The sequence below is a fragment of the Hoplias malabaricus genome, chromosome 17 (assembly GCF_029633855.1).
Source record: "Hoplias malabaricus isolate fHopMal1 chromosome 17, fHopMal1.hap1, whole genome shotgun sequence".
NCBI lineage: Eukaryota > Metazoa > Chordata > Actinopteri > Characiformes > Erythrinidae > Hoplias > Hoplias malabaricus.
In genome coordinates, this window is record NC_089816.1 from 35,799,421 (window position 1) to 35,821,364 (window position 21,944).

General features: G+C 46.8%; 1 protein-coding gene across 1 annotated transcript in view; it reads left to right on the plus strand.

Moving 5' to 3' along the window:
* The first annotated feature begins 2,893 nt into the window (after positions 1–2,893).
* spire2 (spire-type actin nucleation factor 2) overlaps positions 2,894–21,944 on the plus strand; it is a 42,773-nt gene continuing 23,722 nt past the window's right edge. The window contains exon 1 of the mRNA XM_066649225.1: positions 2,894–3,182. Coding sequence (XP_066505322.1) covers positions 2,927–3,182 — 256 coding nt within the window. The 5' untranslated portion in view covers positions 2,894–2,926. The remainder of the gene's footprint in view (positions 3,183–21,944) is intronic.

The window sequence follows — 21,944 nt, forward strand, 5'->3', positions numbered from 1 at the left end:
ATGTAAAGGACGCAGTGTGTAGAGACTGTATCTTTTTTAAACGAACATTTTCAGCAGTTTCGGGAGCATAAATAAATGGTCCTATAGAGTAGGAGGCTTGGGACTGAACGATCCCGAGAGCATTCCCCGGAAGAACATCTGGACGTGTGTGGGGACTCTGTATGAGCCGCAGCGCCTCGTATTTTTCACAAATTATGCATAATGCATGCAATTATACATTATACACACAAGGCATGCATTATGAGCTTAAATCACTTCATCGCCTTAATTTATCAAAACACATACACACACACACTCTCTCTCTAACTGTGAACATCTGTGAGGCAGTGTCGTGCTGCCCTCTGCTGTTAGTTTAAGGTTATGCGGTTCTCTATCCATCCATCCATCCATTATCTTTAACCGCTTATCCAATTTAGGGTCGCGGGGGGTCCAGAGCCTACCTGGAATCATCGGGAATACACCCTGGAGGGGACGCCAGTCCTTCACAGGGCAACACAGACACACACACACTTTCGAGTCACCAATCCACCTGCAACGTGTGTTTTTGGACTGTGGGAGGAAACCCACGCAGACACGGGGAGAACACACCAACTCCTCACAGACAGTCACCCGGAGCGGGAATCGAACCTACAACCTCCAGGCCCCTGGAGCTGTGTGACTGCGATACTACCTGCTGCGCCACCGTGCCGCCCCGGTTCTCTATCATTTATTTATACTTTGATATCACATGACTCTTATAAACACACCCATAATTTGACTAGATAGATTTGACATAATTAGAGCGACCTCTGTTGGCCATATGAATTCGGTGTCTTAAATAGGACCTCAGATGTCTAAGCTCTTCATTCATGGTGACTTTAAAAAAAAACACCTCAGAGAAATGTAAATGTTAAAAAGTCCACTTTGATCTGTTTATAAATGCAAGGAAAACAAACGAGACACAGAATGTTCACCTGAGCTTCACCTGAACTTCACCTGAGCTCCACCTGAACTTCACCTGAGCTTCACCTGAGCTTCAGCTGAGCTCCACCTGAGCTTCACCTGAGCTCCACCTGAGCCTCACCTGAGCTCCACCTGAGCTCACAGCTTCAACACCTCCCAGAGAGTCTGGGGCATAGGGATTTAAAGGTGATATTCACCAGCAGTTCTCCAGAATCATCTACACTACCTTTAAGAGCAGGTGTGAGTGACCAGTGACACAATACACACACACACACACACACACACAGACTCTCTGCTGAACTGATTATTAATCCAGTCCCTGGGGCGCGGACCACCCACACCATCACCTGAGTGTGTCTGACCCGGTCGGCCCTCTGTGGAGTGTGAGGCCCACGCTGGTGCTGTGAGAGGGTTAAATCAGGCTCTACCGCCCCCTACTGTCCATCTGTATCGATAGTTTAGTCATTACCTCTGCTCAGTTCAGGCAGCGAGTAGCGACCGAGGGGGGGCGCTGCCGCGTCGAAGTGTGCTGCTGCCACAGGGTACTTTTATACTTTAGTAAGAAATGGTTTAATAGTTTATTTACATTTAATTCGCCGTGTACAGTTGGGGGAACAGTTATTTAAAATAATAACAGTAAACTAAGGTTGTGAAATGCACCACAGAACAACAGATTTATCACAAAAAACACCGGAAAACATTAAAGCTTTTGGATCTGAGCATGTGCAGAGCAACACACTTCGACTGAGCAACGCAACTCAGAACTACTACTCATTCATTCATTCATCTTCAGACTGGACCACACCCTGCACAGCATTACACACTCACAGTCACTCTGTCACACACACTCACCATGTCACTCACACATACACTCACATTCTAACTCACAGTCACTCACCCACTCACCCTGTCACTCACACAATCATTCACATAATCACTCTCTCACTCACACACTCATCCCTACACTCACACACTCACTCCCAGTCACTCGCCCACTCACTCACTATTATAATACAAACAATGTAAACAATATAAACAATGTGAATGTCATTCACATTATCACACTCTCACTCACACACTCACCCTGTCACTCACACGGTCATTCACATAATCACACAGTCACTCACACACTCACCTTGTCACTCTCACATACACTCACCTTCTAACTCACAGTCATTCGCCCACTCACCCTGTCACTCACCCGGTCACTTACACACTCACCCGCTAACTCACAATCACTCACACACTGACCCTGTCATTCATTCACCCTTTCACTCGCAATCACTCACACACTCACCCTGTCATTCACAAATTCACCCTCCCTCTAATTAAGTCCACTGTCCAATCACCCTGTCACTCACGTTTTGACTCTCTCAATCACATACACTCACAGACTCACCCTGTCACTCACACACTCACCAGGTCATTTAAAAACTCACCCTGTCACTCATACATTCATTCACCCTGTCACGCACACACTCACCCTCATTCAAACACTGATCCTGTCACTCACTCACACACTGACCCTCTCACTCACTCACACACTGACCCTCTCACTCACTCACACACTGACCCTCTCACTCTCACACACTGACCCTCTCACTCACTCACACACTGACCCTCTCACTCTCACACACTGACCTTCTCACTCTCACACACTGACCCTCTCACTCTCACACACTGACCCTCTCACTCACTCACACACTCACCCAGTCACTCACACACTCACCCAGTCACTCACACACTCGTTGAGAGCACACACTCGCTGAGATCTGATTGGCTGACATTACTAATACTGAGCAGATTGGCTGGCAGCACTGATGCTGAGCGCTGATTGGCTGGCAGTACCGTTACAGAGGCCACGCCCCTCTCCGCAGTTCCCTCATGACGTAATGGGGGGCGCCGGGGCCGTGTTGTGCTGTGAGCGTGCGCGTGCCCGCGGTGTGTTTGAGATGGGAGGCTGCGCGTGCGGCCCCGGAGCCCGATGTCGGTGTCAGCGGCAGCAGCGCACGGCGGGGACGAGCGCGCGGAGCCGGTGAGCGTGCTGCAGGTGCTGCAGATCTACGCGCAGCCGGTGAACGAGGAGCAGGCGTGGGCTCTGAGCTTCCAGACCTGCAGCGGACTGCGGACCCGCCGCGGACAGACGGAACACGTCCAGGGAAACATCCGCGGCCCCGCGTCCATCACACTGCACCGTGACGGAACCGTCTCACTGCGGACAGAGGACACGGACAACACCGGTGAGTGAGAGAGAGAGAGAGAGAGAGAGAGAGAGAGATACAGAGGGAGAGAGAGAGAGAGTGAGAGTGAGAGAGAGATACAGAGGGAGAGAGAGAGATACAGAGGAAGAGAGAGAGATACAGAGGAAGAGAGAGAGAGCAACACATAAACAGTACACTAACACACACACAAACCCCGAGAAACACACACACACATATCAACACAATAAAATGCTAACACACACAACACACCTCAAATACACACACACACACTCTCTCACACACTTCCAGACAACACAACCACTAACATACAACACACACACTGTGCTCACCACTAAAACACACACACACACACACACACACACACGCAAAACTGCTGCATTAGCCCCCCCCACCCCCCCCCACCCCCTCATTCCGGTTTAAGTTATCTGTCTAAAATGATTACTTTGACCCAGGGCTTTAAGTTGTCCTTCTGAACTGAGAAGTCCTGCTTTGTGAAATTTCCAGCTGTTTGTTTGTGTTTCTCCAGATGTGTTCGATTCTGTTCGGCTGTTCACACTGTGTTTATAAAGTGAACCGTATCCAGCATCAGTCTGAAAAGATCACGCCCCTAAACTGCCTTCACACACAAACCCCACTGCTGACCGGCGGGACAGCTCCGTCACTTCTGTCCAGCGCACCTCGAGCCTGTCTCACTCTACAGGATTAGAAATCTGAACCAGTGCTAGAGACATGAGACACCTCACACATAAAGACATTTTTAACAGATTTGTCAGAGTTTGACTGTTGTTAGTTCACAAAGTTGCTGCTGAAATATCAAACCTTGAGATTAAACTTTGAAAAATAAAACATTTTTAAAAATTAAGGCACAGTGGAGATCCATGGGCCTGGGGGTTGTGGGTTAGAGTCCCGCTCCGGGTGACTGTCTGTGAGGAGTGTGGTGTGTTCTCCCTGTGTCTGTGTGGGTTTCCTCCAGGTGACTGTCTGTGAGGAGTGTGGTGTGTTCTCTCTGTGTCTGTGTGGGTTTCCTCCAGGTGACTGTCTGTGAGGAGTGTGGTGTGTTCTCCCTGTGTCTACGTGGGTTTCCTCCGGGTGACTGTCTGTGAGGAGTGTGGCATGTTCTCCCTGTGTCTGTGTGGGTTTCCTCCGGATGACTGTCTGTGAGGAGTGTGGCACCCTCTCCAGGGTGTGTTCCTGCCTTGTGCCCAGTGATTCCGGGTAGACTCCAGACCCACAGCCACCCTGAACTGGATAAGGGCTACAGACAATGAATGAATGAGCATCAAAATTAAAATAAGTGTAGGATGATTTTCAGTGTAAATAGAATTTTGATTCAATTATAGAATTTTTTAAAAATAAATAATTGATTTTTATTTTTCACTTTCAGTTTTTTGTTTGTTTCTTTTCTCCAACGTGCCGTGCCTGCGCAGAGAATTGTGGGTAACTGAGGGCCATGAAGGAGACGTCTGTCGTGTCCTTCAAACGGCTCAGAATGTAGGCTGCGTTTCTCGACTGTACACGAAGCGTCCTTCACATTGGAACAGCCTTCAGTGACGTAGCGGCCGAGAAATGCAGCCGAGCTCGGCCTCAGCCCAGGCTTTGGAAGGCAGCTACTTTCTGATCACACACACACACCGACAGACAGCTCCGCTCCTCAAAATCTTGCGGGAATTCCAATGCTACATCCCGAGAGCAGGCGGAAGTCTCTCACACTCAGAAACAGACAGCGGCTGGCTCCCTGCGCTCTTGTTGCCTCACAGCAGCGTTCTGAAATTAAGGTGTTTGTAGCCGAGTCACAGAGTATTCAGTATTTCAGCACATTGCCCGGGCCCTGTTCACTAGCGCCCCCTCACCACAATGACTACAACTTTGGAGCAAAAACAGGTAGCGTTTAAACAAGCTTTAAATACAGACACGACTCTGTCTAACATCTTTCACCTGCCACTCACCTGTCTAACATCTGTCGCACACCTGTCTAACATCTGTCGCACACCTGTCTAACATCTGTCACTTGTCACACACCTGTCTAACATCTGTCACCTGTCACACACCTGTCTAACATCTGTCACTTGTCACACACCTGTCTAACATCTGTCACCTGTCACACACCTGTCTAACGTCTGTCACCTGTCACACACCTGTCTAACGTCTGTCACCTGTCACACACCTGTCTAACATCTGTCACCTGTCACACACCTGTCTAACGTCTGTCACCTGTCACACACCTGTCTAACATCTTTCACCTGTCTAACATCTGTCACACTCCCGTCTAACGTCTGTCACCTGTCACACACCTCTCTAACGTCTGTCACCTGTCACACACCTGTCTAACGTCTGTTACCTTTCACACCCCTGTCTAACATCTTTCACCTGTCAGACACCTGTCTAACATCTCTCAGACACCTGTCTAACATCTGTCACACACCCGTCTAACATCTGTCATCTGTCACACACCTGTCTAACATCATTCACCTCTCACACACCTGTTTAATATCTGTCACCTGTCACACATCTGTCTAATGTCTGTCACCTGTCTAACATCTTTCACCTGTCACACACCTGTCTAACATCTGTCACCTGTCACACACCTGTCTCCAACATCTGTCACACACCTACTAATAAGTAGAACATTATTATATTTAACTGATAAACAGGTGTCGATTCACGTGTGTTTATTCATTTTTGGTCCAGGTGTGTATGTGTATGTGTGTGTGTGTGTGTGTGTGTGTGTGTGTGTGTGTGTGTGTGTGTGTGTGTTGGGTTGTGTCCAGTCCTCAGTGATCCTCAAACCCATCAATAATTCATACAGTGCAGCTGGACACCGAAACCCTGCAGCAGGACACTCTCGGCTCAGCAAGAAACCAGAACCAGCTCCAAATCAGAGCCCCAACCAGATCCAGCTCTAGATCAGAGCCCCAACTAGAACCAGCTCTAGATCAGAGCCCCAACTATAACCAGCTCTAGATCAGAGCCCCAACTACAACCAGCTCTAGATCAGAGCCCCAACTACAACCAGCTCTAGATCAGAGACCCAACCAGAACCAGCTCCAGATCAGAGCCCCAACCAGAACAAGCTCCAGATCAGAGCCCCAACAAGAACCAGCACTAGATCGGAACCACAACTAGAACCAGCTCTAGATGGGAAGCGCAACTAGAACCAGCTCTAGATCAGAGCCCCAACTAGAACCAGCTCCAAATCAGAGCCCCAACTAGAACCAGCTCTAGATCAGAGCCCCAACAAGAACCAGCACTAGATCAGAACCGCAACTAGAACCAGCACTAGATCAGAACCGCAACTAGAACCAGCACTAGATCAGAACCGCAACTAGAACCAGCTCTAGACCAGAGCCCCAGCTAGAACCAGCTCTAGATCAGAGCCCCAACTACAACCAGCTCTAGATCAGAGCCCCAGCTACAACCAGCTCTAGATCAGAGCCCCAACTACAACCAGCTCTAGATCAGAGCCCCAACTACAACCAGCTCTAGATCAGAGACCCAACTAGAATCAGCTCTAGATCAGAGACCCAACCAGAACCAGCTCCAGATCAGAGCCCCAACAAGAACCAGCACTAGATCGGAACCACAACTAGAACCAGCTCTAGATGGGAAGCACAACTAGAACCAGCTCTAGATCAGAGCCCCAACCAGAACCAGCTCTAGATCAGAGCCCCAACTAGAACCAGCTCTAGATCAGAGCCCCAACTAGAACCAGCTCCAAATCAGAGCCCCAACTAGAACCAGCTCTAGATCAAAGCCCCAACTACAACCAGCTCTAGATCAGAGCCCCAACTACAACCAGCTCTAGATCAGAGACCCAACTACAACCAGCTCTAGATCAGAGCCCCAACCAGAACCAGCTCCAGATCAGAGCCCCAACCAGAACAAGCTCCAGATCAGAGCCCCAACAAGAACCAGCACTAGATCGGAACCACAACTAGAACCAGCTCTAGATGGGAAGCGCAACCAGAACCAGCTCTAGATCAGAGCCCCAACCAGAACCAGCTCTAGATCAGAGCCCCAACTAGAACCAGCTCTAGATCAGAGCCCCAACTAGAACCAGCTCTAGATCAGAGCCCCAACCAGAACCAGCTCTAGATCAGAGCCCCAACTAGAACCAGCTCTAGATCGGAGCCCCAACTAGAACCAGCTCTAGATCAGAAGCGCAACTAGAACCAGCACTAGATCAGAACCGCAACTAGAACCAGCTCTAGACCAGAGCCCCAACCAGAACCAGCCTCAAATCAGAGCCCCAACCAGATCCAGCTCTAGATCAGAGCCCCAACCAGATCCAGCTCTAGATCAGAGCCCCAATCAGAACCGGAAGATTGACTGTATTATGTTTTGGTGTTTGGGCCAAATCATTTTGTTTATTTACGAAACCAGAGTTGTGTACAAACACCACACTTTTATCCAGAGCTCAAACAAACTGCAGAACTCTGTGAAGAAACTTTCTCTGAATATTAGAAAGTGTCCTGGATTATAATCATGTACTGCACCTTTAAGTTTCCCATCAGTTTAATTGACTGCAGCAAGAGACTGTGTCATTCAGACCTTCACTCACTCACTCAGCTCCTCTCACACTCACTCACTCACTCACACACTCACACACTCACTCACACACTCACTCTCCTCCCCTCTCACACACCACCACAGTTCACAGTGAGATAAAACAAGTGGAAAAGAAGGCTGTAAAATAAGAGCAGGGTGGAGAGATAAATGAGGTGCGATGTGTTTGGGGCAAAGCTGATGTGCTCTGAGTCTGTTCCAGTGAAAGAATGAATTAATGCAATTGTTTTTTTTATTGAATTATTTCCTTACGTGTGTGAAGTGGAGATGGGGATGATCAAAGCTGCAGTGTGTGGGGAAATTTAGGTCAAACACACACACACACACACACACACACACACACACACACATATATATATATATATATATATATATATATATATATATATATATATACACACATAAACACACACTTAATCTCTGGCATGTAGAAATATGGACATGTGCAAGTGATGTATGTGTGTATAAAAGTGTGTGTGTGTGTGAGAGAGAGAGAGAAAGAGAGAGAGAGTTGTTTTGTCAACACCTTTGTTTGATTATCAGTCTTTTGACAGTTTTATTGTTGACAGATTGCTGAAGACATCTTTCATGGAGCTTAATAATGTAATAAACACTCAGGAACGTGTGTGTGTGTGTGTGTGTCTTAGGTTGGAGGGTTTTGCTGTGGTTGCAGTGTTGCTGATGGATTCATGCTGGATGTTAGTGTTCTGCAGAGGAATCCTTTCACTTTTTGTCTCTCTCTCATTTTCTCTCTCTCTCTCTCTCTTCCTCTCTATTCCTCTCTCTCTCTCTCTCTCTCTCTCTCTCTCTCTCTCTCTCTCTCTCTCTCTTCCTCTCTATTCCTCTCTCTCTCTCTCTCTCTCTTCCTCTCTCTCTCTCTCTCTCTCTCTCTCTCTCTCTCTCAAGTAGTAGGAGTAGAGTATGGAATGTCAGGAAGGCTGACTGTGTTCAGTGAAATGTGGAGACACAGCGAGACAGTGAGAGACAGAGGGAAACAAAGACAGAAGGAAAGATTGAGGGACAGAATGAGAGAGAGACTATAACAGATACAGGGAGAGAGAGAAGGAGGAGGGAGTGAGAGAGAAGCAGTATCAGAGCTCATTTTGTGCTGACAGAGAGAGGTGGAGGAGGGAGAGGGAAACAGAGAGAGAGAGAGAGACGTTGTGGGTGAGAGAGTGAGTATTGGTTTTGCTGATGTTGTGTGTGTGTGTGTGGTCTCGGGGGGGTGTTATGGGATCACTCAGTAACCTGAGCTCTCTCCAGCGTCGTCCTCTGAGCTCATTTGAGCACATTGCAGAGGAACACTGTACCACACCTTGGCCCCACCCACACCGCAGTCTACAGGGCGGGGCCAGGCACTGGGACTCCCAGCATGCACTGCGGGCCCCTCCTTTGTTTATGTTTTTGGTTGTTGTTGTGTTGTTTATGAGGATTGTTTTTTGTGGCTAATCCATTCCCTGATGCGTTACTGATGACCTGGATAACACCTAGACCCTTGTAGTGTATGTTGTGTATACACCGTGATATATATATAAATATATATATATTATATTTATTTATATATTTGGTTTGTAGCGTTTGACCTTATTCAAACTCTTATGATTACTGATATTTGACTAATGATAATAATTAAAATTTTATAATTGACTTAAGTAATTAAAACATTAACAAGTAGTTTGAGAATGAATAATGGCCTAGCTACATGAGTTCTTCAGGATCTTCAGACTTTTAAGGAACAGACTGCACACACTGTGATTTCAAATAATGGAAATATTTATTAAAAAGTAAAAGAATATTTACTTAACATAGCATGATCTTAAAACCTCACGGCATCAACGCAGGTGAAGCCGATTTGAATTTAAAGATAAGCTAGGCGATATGACTTGTGACTAATGTGTTGCTAATTGAGATTTAATTAACGTATAAACTTATCAAGAGACTTAATTCAATTTTCAGCTCTGGAAATGCGTAGGTTTAGCTTACTTTTTCGTCGATTCTCCACCACTCGACGGGTACAGAGGCTCTTTGAAGTCCTGGAAGTGATGGCGTCTCGCTTAGTTCCGCAGTTCTTCCGCGGAAGTTTTCAGGCTAGGTCAGCGTGGAGTTATTTCCTCGTCGGTCGAGTCGCCTCGGGTGTACTCGGAGCATGGTGATGCAGAAGACAGGTTTCTCTCTTTGGCTCACTGTCCTGAGCAGGAGGGTCCAAACATATGGAAGTTTTGGACGAAAAGTTTCGCTAGTTCCTGCAGATCCAGAACTGAAAATCGATTCAATAGGCTTATACTTATTCTACGACTTTCTTCTATCTCGGCGGTGTTTCTTACTCTGGCCACGAATAAGTTCACCTACTTTGATCAGTCGTGAGATTAAACTTAAATTGGGCGATAAAACATAAACACAATAAAAAGAACAAAGGATTATTTGGAGTTACTCGACGTTACTGGTAGTTTCCTTTCACACTCTAGCTGGCGCAAGACGTCTCTTGGGAGCTGAGTGAGGTCCTTTAGAGTCTTTGTTTCGTCGACGTAAGGAAGAGGAAGAGCGTCGCTTGAAGAAAGTGAGCGCGACGTGAAAGGGTCTTCGAAAACGGCCGAGAGAGAGTTGAGAGCGTACGAGCCATTAGAAACTAGAGAAAGTTCGGAAGTTAGAGAGAGTAGGTCAGAGCGACCAAGGTCGGAAATCAGAGAGTAAGGCAAGAGTCAGAGAATCAGAGCAGTATCGGAGAGAGTCGAGCTGAGCGAAAATGAGTCGGTACCCTCTTTTCAAAGGTGGCGTGGTCATGCCCAATTGGGAGCTGTCCTTCCTTTGATTGGATCCTGGGTCTGAGGCTCACATGACTTGTTTCACGTTTCAGAGAGAGAGATGAAAGATTCATCTATACATAAGATTCTTACACATGTTTGTGACATAGCACAATGAGTGTCCTGGATTATTAATATCAAACATTTACATATATATATCTTGGGTATTTTATGATTACATCCCACTACAATATTACGCTAGAAGATACTAATTCGTTTTCTTAATCAGAGACAGAAACTTTCTTTCATGATTGAAACACATCACTTCATTGGTTGGTAGACGTTCATCTGAGGACAATAAAAGGGGTTGACATTAATACAGATTTGCATAAAACATGTTCATAAACGCTAGTTACGCTCGGTATGCATTTAGGAGTCAGTAGGGCGAAACACGATTTCGCAAACGTCCACTTGGGGTCGCTGTTGGTCCATGCTGTTCGTCCTGTACGGATGGTTCACCAGGAGTTCAAACCGAGTTCAGTCAGTGTTGCCCCCTGCTGATTTTCACAAGAGATAACATTTCGCCATTTAGGTGCCAAAGCCATAAACTGGATTGTTAATCAGAGTTATTCCCCACTTTGTTTGATGTCCTTTTGGTCTAAAAGCATCATAAACTGTCTTGTTATCTTTCCGTTTCTGAAGAGAGGAAGGGGCCGTGGCCAGGCGTCCTGGTCAGTCCTTTGATGCAGACCTTATGTGTGTGCGTGAGGGTGTGTGTGTTGGTGGGGGGGGGGGGGGGGGACTGCAGGGTCTTTGCACACACGCAGTCTGTGGAATGTGGGGTCCTCTCCCAAGAAATCCTTATTCAGAGTGGAGAGTCTTTATTCAGAATTTTCCATTTCTTTATTCGGTCCATACTCCACTACATTCCCCCCTTTTTCAGTTTTATGGTCCGGCAGGGAGGATGGAGCTGAAAAGAACTTTTGCTGTGGAGGAAGGTGAGATCAGCAAGCATATTCAAACACATTTCCAGAGCTGATGTCTTCCTATCAGGGTATGGGTGCATATGGAGTGTTGATGTTTGCATGCTGAAGGGATTCTAATTATTTAGGGGTAGGTCTTGTTCAAACGCAACCTCGAGAGCTGGTTCTTCGACATGGCCTTCGGCTTCATATCTAAAACTTGGGGGTTCACCTCTCTGGGCTCTCTTATGTCTAAAAGAATTTGACCATTTTATTAGACCAAGTTTCTAACCTGCTCTGGAGGGCTCGAGTGCGTTTGAAATAGAACCAAGCTATACCAAAGGTCAAAAGATATCCTAATCCTACCAGTGTAACTAGTAAGGTGTCCGGAGTGGACCATGCATAGGTGACAGACTGAACTGGCCATAGGGGTTGAGACGAACACTCTCTAAGAGTGTTATCAATACGGGTTAGATCAATGACTTGGGTTCCCTCATATTCTAGGCGAGTTAGTGTTTTAGTATCTAGCTCGATGGTGTGTTTGGAGAAGAACTCTGAGATTTCTATGTCGCTCTCATATTGGTCAGGGTTCAGGTGATACAGGGCTAGGTCACCTACATGTAGGATTGCGTTTACAGGGACGTCTACCCAGAAAGTTTGGCTAGGAAGGAGTACCCTTTCTGAGGTGTCATGTTGATCATAGGTTAGTAGGGCCTCTCTAAAGGGGGTGTTAACCAACGGTTTCCAACAATCTCAGCTTGGGTACTAGTTACCAAACGTCGGGGTGTGACAACCACCAGACATTGAGTATTACTCATCATAGGCTTAAGGCCATAGATCCCATTTGCGCTGTCACGAATAAAAGGTTTGCTAGGGCACAAGTAGTGGATGTCTTTAGTGAGTGTGCACATAAGCAAGTTGGGTACCAGATATAGGTCAGGGTTATCGTCTTGGTATGCTACAAGAGATGTTGTCTTTACACGAACATAGGCAGAATCTTGCCAGAAGCCAACGTTGACAACATATTCCAAACGGTAGATGTTTTCAGGCGCCATTATGGGAAGGTTAATGATGAATGCTAATTCTCTGTCTTGAGGATTGACATAAATTGGGATGGCGCTACCTAAGGTATAGGTTAGGTGGGCCTGGAGATCAGTAACTACTTCTCGAGTTGCTGTAGACAAAATCTCCTGTACTAAGGATAGAGGCACCAGATAGGGAGAAATTCTTCCCATGGCTAGGCTATCCACAGAGGAGCTGATTTTTTGTAGCATATCAGACAATAGCATATTCACAAGCTGGATGTGGGCAAGGTCAAGTTGCACTGCTGAAAGCATAGAGTTAACCGTCTGGAGCGTTTTGTTCAAAGCGACACTGTGAGCTTTGAGCACTACGACGGTGCCATGTAGGGTTTGCCCAATTGTTTGCAGGTGTTGCTGCTGTTTGTCTAATTGGGTTTTAATGTTTGGAATTTCAGCTTGCAATTCTCCTACTTGACGTTGGGCAGTGGCTACATTGACGGCGGATGTTCCGAGACTCAGTAGTGATCCCACAGTTGCAGCTGCCATTAGCAATCCGCCTATGAAGCGTTTAGGTCGTTTGTTAAAACCATTTAGTTCTGATTGCGTTACGGTAAACTTTTGTAGCTGGTGGAGCATATGAGTTACATCAGCTTCAGCATGGCTGATAGCTTCCTCAGTCCATCTAACTCCATTCCGGCCAGTACACGCTTCGGTGGGATTCAACCGTACGAATACTCTCTGGGTATGGAGTTAGTGATTAGCAGTCCCGGCTGGTCTTTCAGTATTATTCCAGAGTCAGGACCCGGTTCAATCACTTCAGGGAGCACAGCGGTTCCTAAGGAGCCGACGATCAGGAGAATGAGCAGCGGGGCCATCCTACCGGGTGAGATGCTCATGGTTAGATTTAGGGTATTTACGGCGAGTCGTTTTAGACAAGTTATAAAGATTTTCACTATACCCCCCTTTTGATAAAAGTTTCCTAGGGTAAGCGCACTACAATAATTGACGATGAGGGACTAGGGTTTTGCACCCCGAGTGTCCTCAGTCTGGTTAGACGCTTGTTGCCTGCTGAAGAGTGAGAGGAAAATGGGAAAAAGGGATAGAAGAACTAAGTTGTGAGAAGAAGGTTATAGTTGTCTGTTAACCAACACCCTTCTTGCCTTTGGTTCTTTTGTTTATGACCTAACACAAGCGTTAGTATCCCCTACAAGTCCCATGGGGGTTGTGTGTGGTCTGATTTGGTAGTGGTGGACCCACTTGAGCTCAGTACTGCCCCGAACTTTGTTTATCTTGATCCTGTAAACAATGGGGGACAGTTTGTCTGTGATCTTATAGGGACCGGACCATCGGGGTAGGAATTTGCAGGCCAGATTCCCCCCTGTTTTTCGCGACCTTCAAACAGGTTGGACAAAGATGTAGTACCATACCTTGTCCCCTATTTGGAGTTCGTCGTGGGATGCCTTGTGATCATAGTACGCTTTGCGACCTTCTGCACTTTTTTCCAGTTTCTGCTGGGCAAAGGCGAAAGTGGCTTTGAGGTGTTTCTACAGATCCTCCATATACTGATGAGTGGTGTAGGCTACTGCTATGCTAGCTTCACCTGGCTGATAAAACAGATGTAGAGGCAGAGTCATCTGTCTCCCTGTCATCAACTCAAAGGGTGAGACCCCGACCGCATCGTGTGGGGTCGCCCGTATGGCCATCAGTACAAGGGGTAGCTTGACATCCCAGTCTCGCTGGTTTGCTGCTACATACTTTTTCAGTATGCTAACAACAGTTCGGTTGGCTCGCTCTACCTGACCTGAGCTTTGAGGATGGTAGCTAATGTGAAGGCTGGCTTTTACTCCTAAGAGTTGCCAGAGCTGCTGCATGACCTCAGCTGTGAAATGTGTCCCTCTGTCGGAGTTGACAGGGCTGGGTAGGCCAAACCGTGAGAAGACATGGTTCATCAGTAAGTATGCAGTGGTTAGCACTGTGTCATTCAGTGTGGGGAGGCATTCTACACATTTAGTGAATGCACATGTGACTGTGAGGAAGTACTTGCTACCTCTTACTGTTCGAGTGAGTGGTCCAACCCAGTCTATCTGGAGGTTCGACCAAGGGAAGGATAATCCTTTCTTTTGCAAGGGGGCTCTATGAAGAGGATTTGAGGGTTGAAATTGGCAACATACCAGACAGTCTTTAATGTAATCAGCCACATCTTTTACCATGTGGGGCCAATATGCCACCTGCCGGAGCGCATGGTGTGTTGCTTTGACCCCTTTGTGTCCCGCAGATGGGGAGTTATGGGCATGCATCAGCATCACCCCCCTGTGGCACTGAGGAACCACGAACGTAGGTGAAGTGTGGGAGTCAGCGGCATGAACAAGCAAGCCTTTGGCGACTTGGAGGGACGCTCTGGTGCTGTATAGGTCTTTTAAGTGTTCACATGCCGCGAAAAGCTCTTTGTGTTTGACTGGCTTTTTGTTTGACGTGGTGTAGTTGTTGGTTTTCTACAGTTTCAAGTGGCATGTGAAGCTTAGGCGCGCATAGTTGGAGTCTGTGCAGATCACCAACGTTTTTAAGCTTTTCTGGACCGCAGACTGAATTGTGATTAGAATTCCTGCTATTTCAGCATATTGGGAGGACTGAGCACCCAATTTGAACCTTAGGGGTTCATGAGGCCACCTGTTTATTCCGATAATACCCACCCCTGCCATCAGGGTGTGTTCTCGGCGGAACGAACAGCCATCTACATATGCAGTGACAAGGTCTTTGCATGTGTTAGGATCGAAATAGTGGTGGTTAGCCACGGTGGGTAAGAGGGTTTCTGGAGCTTGTGGCTCTTGGGAAGGAATGTCTCCTTCACATCGCCTGCAGGAAGCAAGGCCTGTGCCTAGGTGGCTCTTGTAGGTTTGTGCGTAACGTACCTCCAAATCAAAGCTTTCGAGAGCCATTAGCCAGGAGGCTACTCGCGCGTTAGTTACTACACCCTCTCGAATTCGTTGGCTGTTCAGGAAAGTGACTGGCTGGTGATGAGTTTCAACAATCACCTTCTGACCACCTAGGTAGTTGGAGAAATGTTTGACTGCCCACACTGTTGCTAGTAGTGCTTTTTCGCAGTCACTGTATTTGTTTTCCGCAGCCAGCATAGTTTTACTAGCGTAGGCTATGACACGTTTGTCTCTGTCATGTATTTGATACAGGCCGGAGCTGAGACAGTGGTCCGAGAACCCTACTTCTAGGTAGAATTCTTTGCTACTGTCAGGGTAGGCGAGGCATGTGGCCATGCACAGTTTCGATTTTAGTGCTTGCATGGCTTGTTCCTGGACTTCGCCCCAGGTGAATGGAGTATCCTTTTTTAGTAGGTCGTAAAGTGGACGAGCTAGGTCCGCATAGTTTTCTATGAACTGGCGTGAGTAGTTGCATACTCCTAAGAAACTGCGGAGTTCCTTAAGATTGGTGGGTGCTGCGAGGTTTGTTACCCCTTGCAGGCATCAGGGCATGCTTTGTTCAAGAATATGTTGAACTCCGCGGGCGAGTTGGCATATCCAAAGGGTTACCGAGTGAATGTGTACTATCGGTTTGCAAAGGTGAAATCTAGCTTGTGTTGGTCTTCTGCTTGCACCGGGATGGTCCAGAAGCCAGAGGCTACATCGATAGTGGAGAAGTATTTAGCGTTTCGGACCGAGGGGAGTTCTTGCTCTAATTGTGTCATCGGCCACTGAGACAAGGGAACCTGTTGATTTAGTTTCCGATAGTCGATGGTCAGGAGCCATTTACCATTGGGTTTTATGACGGGCCATAATGGTGCCGAGTACGGGCTGTTGCAGGGTCGAATTATGCCCTTTTCCAGCAAGTCATCAATGATTTCTTGTACCGGTTCATAGGATGCCAATGGAATTTTGTATTGGCGGACAAATGTGAGTGGGAATGTGCACTGAATGAATGTCAGTGAGACCACAGTCCATTGAATCTTTAGCAAAAGATTTTTGGTATTTAAGTAGCACTTCACAGAGTTTCTCACGTTCTATTTCACTTTGGAGGAAATCGGCCTCCTTTAGAACTTGTTCGACTTGGATACGAAATTCGGAGTCAGATAGTTCTTTCGAATTGCGTGAATTTGAAGTGTCTTCTCCCGCTTCGGGAAGAAGAGATGGTTTCCAGGAGGATTCCGGGGACGAATCTAAGGAAAGAACCATGACCGTCATTTGATCATCGTCAGCGAGATCTATTCTGCAGATGGCGTTTTTACCCATGTCCAGAGCCAAGAAGAGAGCAACAGCTCGGGTCGGATGAGTATAGAACATCTTTGATTCTGGATGTTCAAGAAGCAGGGATTCAGGCATTGGTCCTATAATCGGGATTCGCAACTTGAAGTCATGGAATTTCGTACTGACCAACCAACCCAAAGGAGATGAATGAGGAATTGTCAAGGGTTGAGTGGTTTCATTTCATATGAACAGATAGGTGGATCTTGCTCGTGTTTCCACCAAAGGTGTGGCTTCAAGGGTGAGGCCTAGTTCAAAGAACTGAGGTGATGGTTGGAAGAGTGCATGCGCGTGGCCTAAGTGTTGGCCAGGTCGCATGACCAAGCGGATAGGTACATTTGCGGTGTTCGCAGGTACCACAAGTGAACCTTGGTTAGTGACCTGACATACCTCGGGAATAGTTTGTCCTGAGCCTAGGTTGCTGGGATCTGAGAACCAGGTTTCCGTTGAAACATCAGTCAAGGACCACAGCACACTATTGAGGGTGTCTACGTGGACATCAAGGCGCACCAAGAAGTCACTTCCAATGTAAGCGTCATGCGGCAAGTTAGGGACGACCAAGAAATAATGGGTGAGTACCCTTTTGTTCCACTGGATGGTTAGAGCACAGATTCCATCAGTGGGTGACATTACTTTTGATGTCGGGTCGAGAGGAAAGCGACAAGGGCTGCTCACCAAATATTTGGTTGAGTGAGGCGCAGGGTGTCAAAGAGGGTTTGGCTTATGGCGGACTTGTCGGTCCACAGAGCCAGAACTACATTGTCCACATGATAGTCCTGCATTATGAGACCATTCACGATGGGAAGGCCGGGAGTGTCTGTTGTGGACGGCTTAGTGAAAGTGCACAGTAATGTGTTCCGCTGTTCTAACATGGCATTAGGGGGCCAGGAAGAGATAGCTGTCTCTGGTGTGGCCGCCATGGGCTCAGTTTCCTCTTCCTCAAAGTGAGGGATCTGACTTGGTGGATCTCCTATTGATTCAGGCTGGATTTCGAGACGGCAACACTGAGCTTCCCGGTGGTGTGGGGTGCAGATGGGCAAAGGCTCACGCACTTGTGCCCAGATCTTTGACCTTTTGAAGTCGATCAGTGGTTCGAAGCGATTAAGGAGATCTTTGCCGATGAGGAAGGGAATTGTTTCAAGAGGAGACACATGAACTGGATGCACTAAAGTCATTGGTCCAATGGCTAAGTGTATTAGTGCCATAGATTGGATCGTGAGGCCTGCATGTGAATACGGCTGAATTTTAAGAGAACAGTTTTGGAGCTGTATCTCACGATTTTCACGCCGCGCAATGGCTCGAACCTGGTGGAACAAGGCGGAGGACATGAGGGTGACATCTGATGCAGTGTCCAGCAGGGCCTCATGTACTAGTCTTCTCTCCACAATGGTGGACAAATAGAATTTGCGTGCAACTCCTTTCTCAGTTAAGTGTCCCATGAATTGTTGGACGGGTGTGTTGCCTTCAATGACTGAAGGGTCGTTTATCGTTAAACCTTCCTTACCGTCTAACTGAACAACCAAGACAGCACTGGAGGGTGTTTGTGAGTCACCCCCCTGTATCATTTGGTCCTCAGCGCTTGCTTGGGTCACGAGGAGATTGCACGGTACGCTAGAAGACGGAGCTTCGCTTGTCACTTCTCCTACATAACTCTCTAACATTTCTGGGGTGTTAGAGGATGGCTCTGGGTTAGATCGCACAGAGGTGATAGAAAGAACGTCAGGTTTTTTCTTTTTCTCTTTACAAATCATTGTAAGCATTCGGCGGATGTCCTCTAACTCCTTAGAGCTGAATTCCTTGCCTTTAAGCTTGTCTTTGGCGTGATTTTCTTTATTTTGATACCAGTATTTCTTTCTTTTCTCTACTAGAATCAGAAAGCTGGTTCTGAGCTGTTCGCTCATATCCCTTATGGAGATGGGCTGGGTTTTCTGCAGGGTAATAGTCACGACCATACCCAGCCCTGTCCAGAGGGTTCCAGAAATCTTTGTCGCGATTTCTGTCTGGCATGCGAGGAGGGTAGCACTTGTATTGGTGTGAGGGCGGAGGAGGTTTCGGGCCCTCACTGGCCCACGGAGTGGGGGAAGGGTCCCGGGCAGATCTTGGTGGATCGGCCTGGGTGGCACCCTCCAGCTCTAAATGTGGGGAGTTGGAGTCGACATTAAAGTCTTGGGGTGTTTCGGACCGTCTGTTGGGAATTTGTTGGGATTTTAGGAAACCTCTGAATGCTAAATCACGCAGCTGTCTGCTAGACAGGGTGCGAGGGCAAGCTGAGACTCCCAGCTGATGACTGGTGTGGGGATGGAGGTTTTGGATAAATAGTGATTAAAATTCAACTCTTCCTCCATTCCGGAGTCATTTCTAGGTCCGAAATACGCCTGTCTGAGTCGGTTATAATATTGCTGAGGGGATTCCTGGCGTTGCTGTTTTACGTTCTGTTAGAAATTCAGCATTGAAGAGTCAGGAGACTGGAGTTCGGCGTTGACTGGAGTTTATTTACACATACACGGGACCATGTATGAGTACAGCTGGATGATCTCAGTCTATCTCAGGATGATCTGAAGTTTAGAAACTGGAGGTTCAGAGGTGGAGGTTTCCTTCACATGCATGCAGAAAAGCACGGGCACAGCTTGGTCATCAGTTTGTCACCAGTTCAGTCTGTTCCCAATCCAGTCTGTAACTGTTGCCAGTCTAGTCTGTTCCCAATCCAGTCTGTGACTGTTGCCAGTCCAATCTGTTCCCAATCCAGTCTGGCTGGATTTACATAGTCTGGCTGACGTTCAATGAAGTTACTGACGTCTTGGTTGGAGGTCAGTTTAATCACATATAGTCTGTCATCTATTGTGTTTCTGGGGAACCGTTGGAGGTAGAAATCAATATCTTTCAGGTAAGAAAAGATATCATTAGAACCGTCAGGTTTGGGATCAAAGCGTGTTATATTGCACACGATTTTGTCTAGGTCCTTGTATGAGGGACCGGGAGAGGGTAAAGGTTGAGGGGGCCAGGCACTGGGTTGCAGTGCTCTGGGTCTAGCAGGGCGTTGTAAGGGACGGCTGACAGGTGACACAGGGGAAGGTGAAATACCTGTCGATACCAGAGGAGGTGCTGCAGCAGCTCTAAAGGTTACGGTCCCTGAGTCTGGTTCCTGATCCTCACTATCTTCCTGCTGGTCTTGTCTTTCTGTAGCGGCACTAGGTGGCACATCAGGAGTGACCTGGGGCAGTGTGTTCTCTTCAGCCATTTCACTTTAAAGTTGACTTAACTCTGCCTCCACCTTTGCCCGCTGTCGCCGTGATACGTCAAGTTCACGTTCACTGGCCCTGAGCTGTACTACAGCGAGGATGGCTATTTGACCTAATGCCTCAGTTTGGGCCTTGCCCTTGAGGGTGTCAGTTAAGTGGTTCTGTATCCACTTGGCCACCATGTGGTCACGACTGACCTGTGAGGCTTTCTGCACAGTTTCTGCGAGTCCAGGCATCACATCACTGGTGATGCTGGTCAGAACAGAGAATGCCTCATCCCACAAGCCTTCTACATATACTCCCGAGGGAGAAGTCCCTTCTGCCATTTTAGCTGTGTCTAGCTGCGAGGTGTAACTTACTTCTATTTAGTTAGGATTAATTCCGTTAATCCTTTTTAACTAAACCAAACTAAATTCACCTGTACCGAGTGCTCTAAGAGTAACTGCTAGTCTGTATGGTGTTGGAGTTCACTTGTGAATCTCTAAAGGAAGTCTGTTAGTAGTAGAGGGTAGAGTGAAACTTGCTAGCCACAAGTGAGCGAAAGAAAGAAAAAAAATTTTTTTTAATAATTAAAATTATAAAAATTTTGAATTAAAGAATTGTCAAAAAATTTGAATTAAAGAATTAAAAAAAAATTAAGTAAAATTTATTAAACTAAATATAATTTCCAATTAAGGAATCATGAAAGTAAAAGAATTTTCCAAATTAAAGAGTTATTAAGAATAGCGAAATTAAACGACTTTCCCTTTTAACTGCGTTGATGATCTGGTATCAAGTTAAAGTGTCAATCTCTAATTACTGCGCCCTGTTTGCTATAGCTGTATCAGCCTACTATGTTTCCAAGTCTTTAATCGTAATTATTCAGATATGCAGAGTTTAGAGACAGCCACCAGATCTGTAATTCCAGATCTTGTTAGTGCGAACTAGTCAACAATTTCAATTGCGATAGCAAGTTTCTCCACTAGAGGGTACTGAAGGTAAATCTGAATGGCGACAGCAAGCTTCAGTATTAAAGTTGAACTTAAATTGTAATACCAGACTGGGGCACCAGAGGGCGACAAGCAAGTTTATAATGCAATAGCAGCAATGAACACCAGTCGGTGCTGGTGGAACTTCTAATAAGCACGGCACGAGCAGACACAATGTAACACAAATGGGAATTTCCACTGTAGCGGGAAGTTTTAACACTAGAGGGCGTTGTCAAATTAAAATCTAAAATGGGATAAAGATTTTAAACGCTCAGGTACTTTATCAAAATTAAAATTTAAAAGGGAACAGAGATTTTACACTAAGGTACTTTAAAAGAATTTCATCTGTAATGACAGCTTTTAAGCACCAGAGGGCTGCTAAACACTTAAGGTTGCCTCGGCGGACAACCTCCCAACCACTAGAGGGTGCACGGGAATCAAACGTCAAGGGTAGCACCACACTTGACCACAAGGAGGAGCACGGGAGGACACGCTTCAATAGACGCTAGTTATGAAGTGATTTCCCTGCAATTACCCACTTTAACCACAAGAGGGAATTAGTCTTCCTCTGTGTTGGGGGCATTTTGAATTTCCCTCCTTAGTTTTAGCTCCGCCCCTTCAAAGGGGTCGTTCCTTTCCTGAATTCGCGTTCAGTCTAACAGGAAGAGCTGATGAGAGCAGACCGCTCTTTATACACGCCGTATTTTCGGCTGTTTCTTTTAATAACCTCCCAATCGCCTAGCGCATGATCTCGTTATTAACGCTGGTAGCGATGCAGTTTTAAAACGAACGGAGGAAGTCGGTTCGGTGGTCCTTCACTGCCGGAATCCCCAGCGTCCCAAAGCGGAATACGCGCAATGGGGGGGTGCCGAGGCCTAAATTTAATGCATGCAAAATGGCGCAGAGCCATGCACTTCAAAAACAACCAAGCTTATTTTTTCAACGGTATATACCACAGAACAGATTTTCAACAGTAACATACACAACACGAAATTGCCCACATCAAGCTTAGAATCTCAATCGTTATTCAGCAAC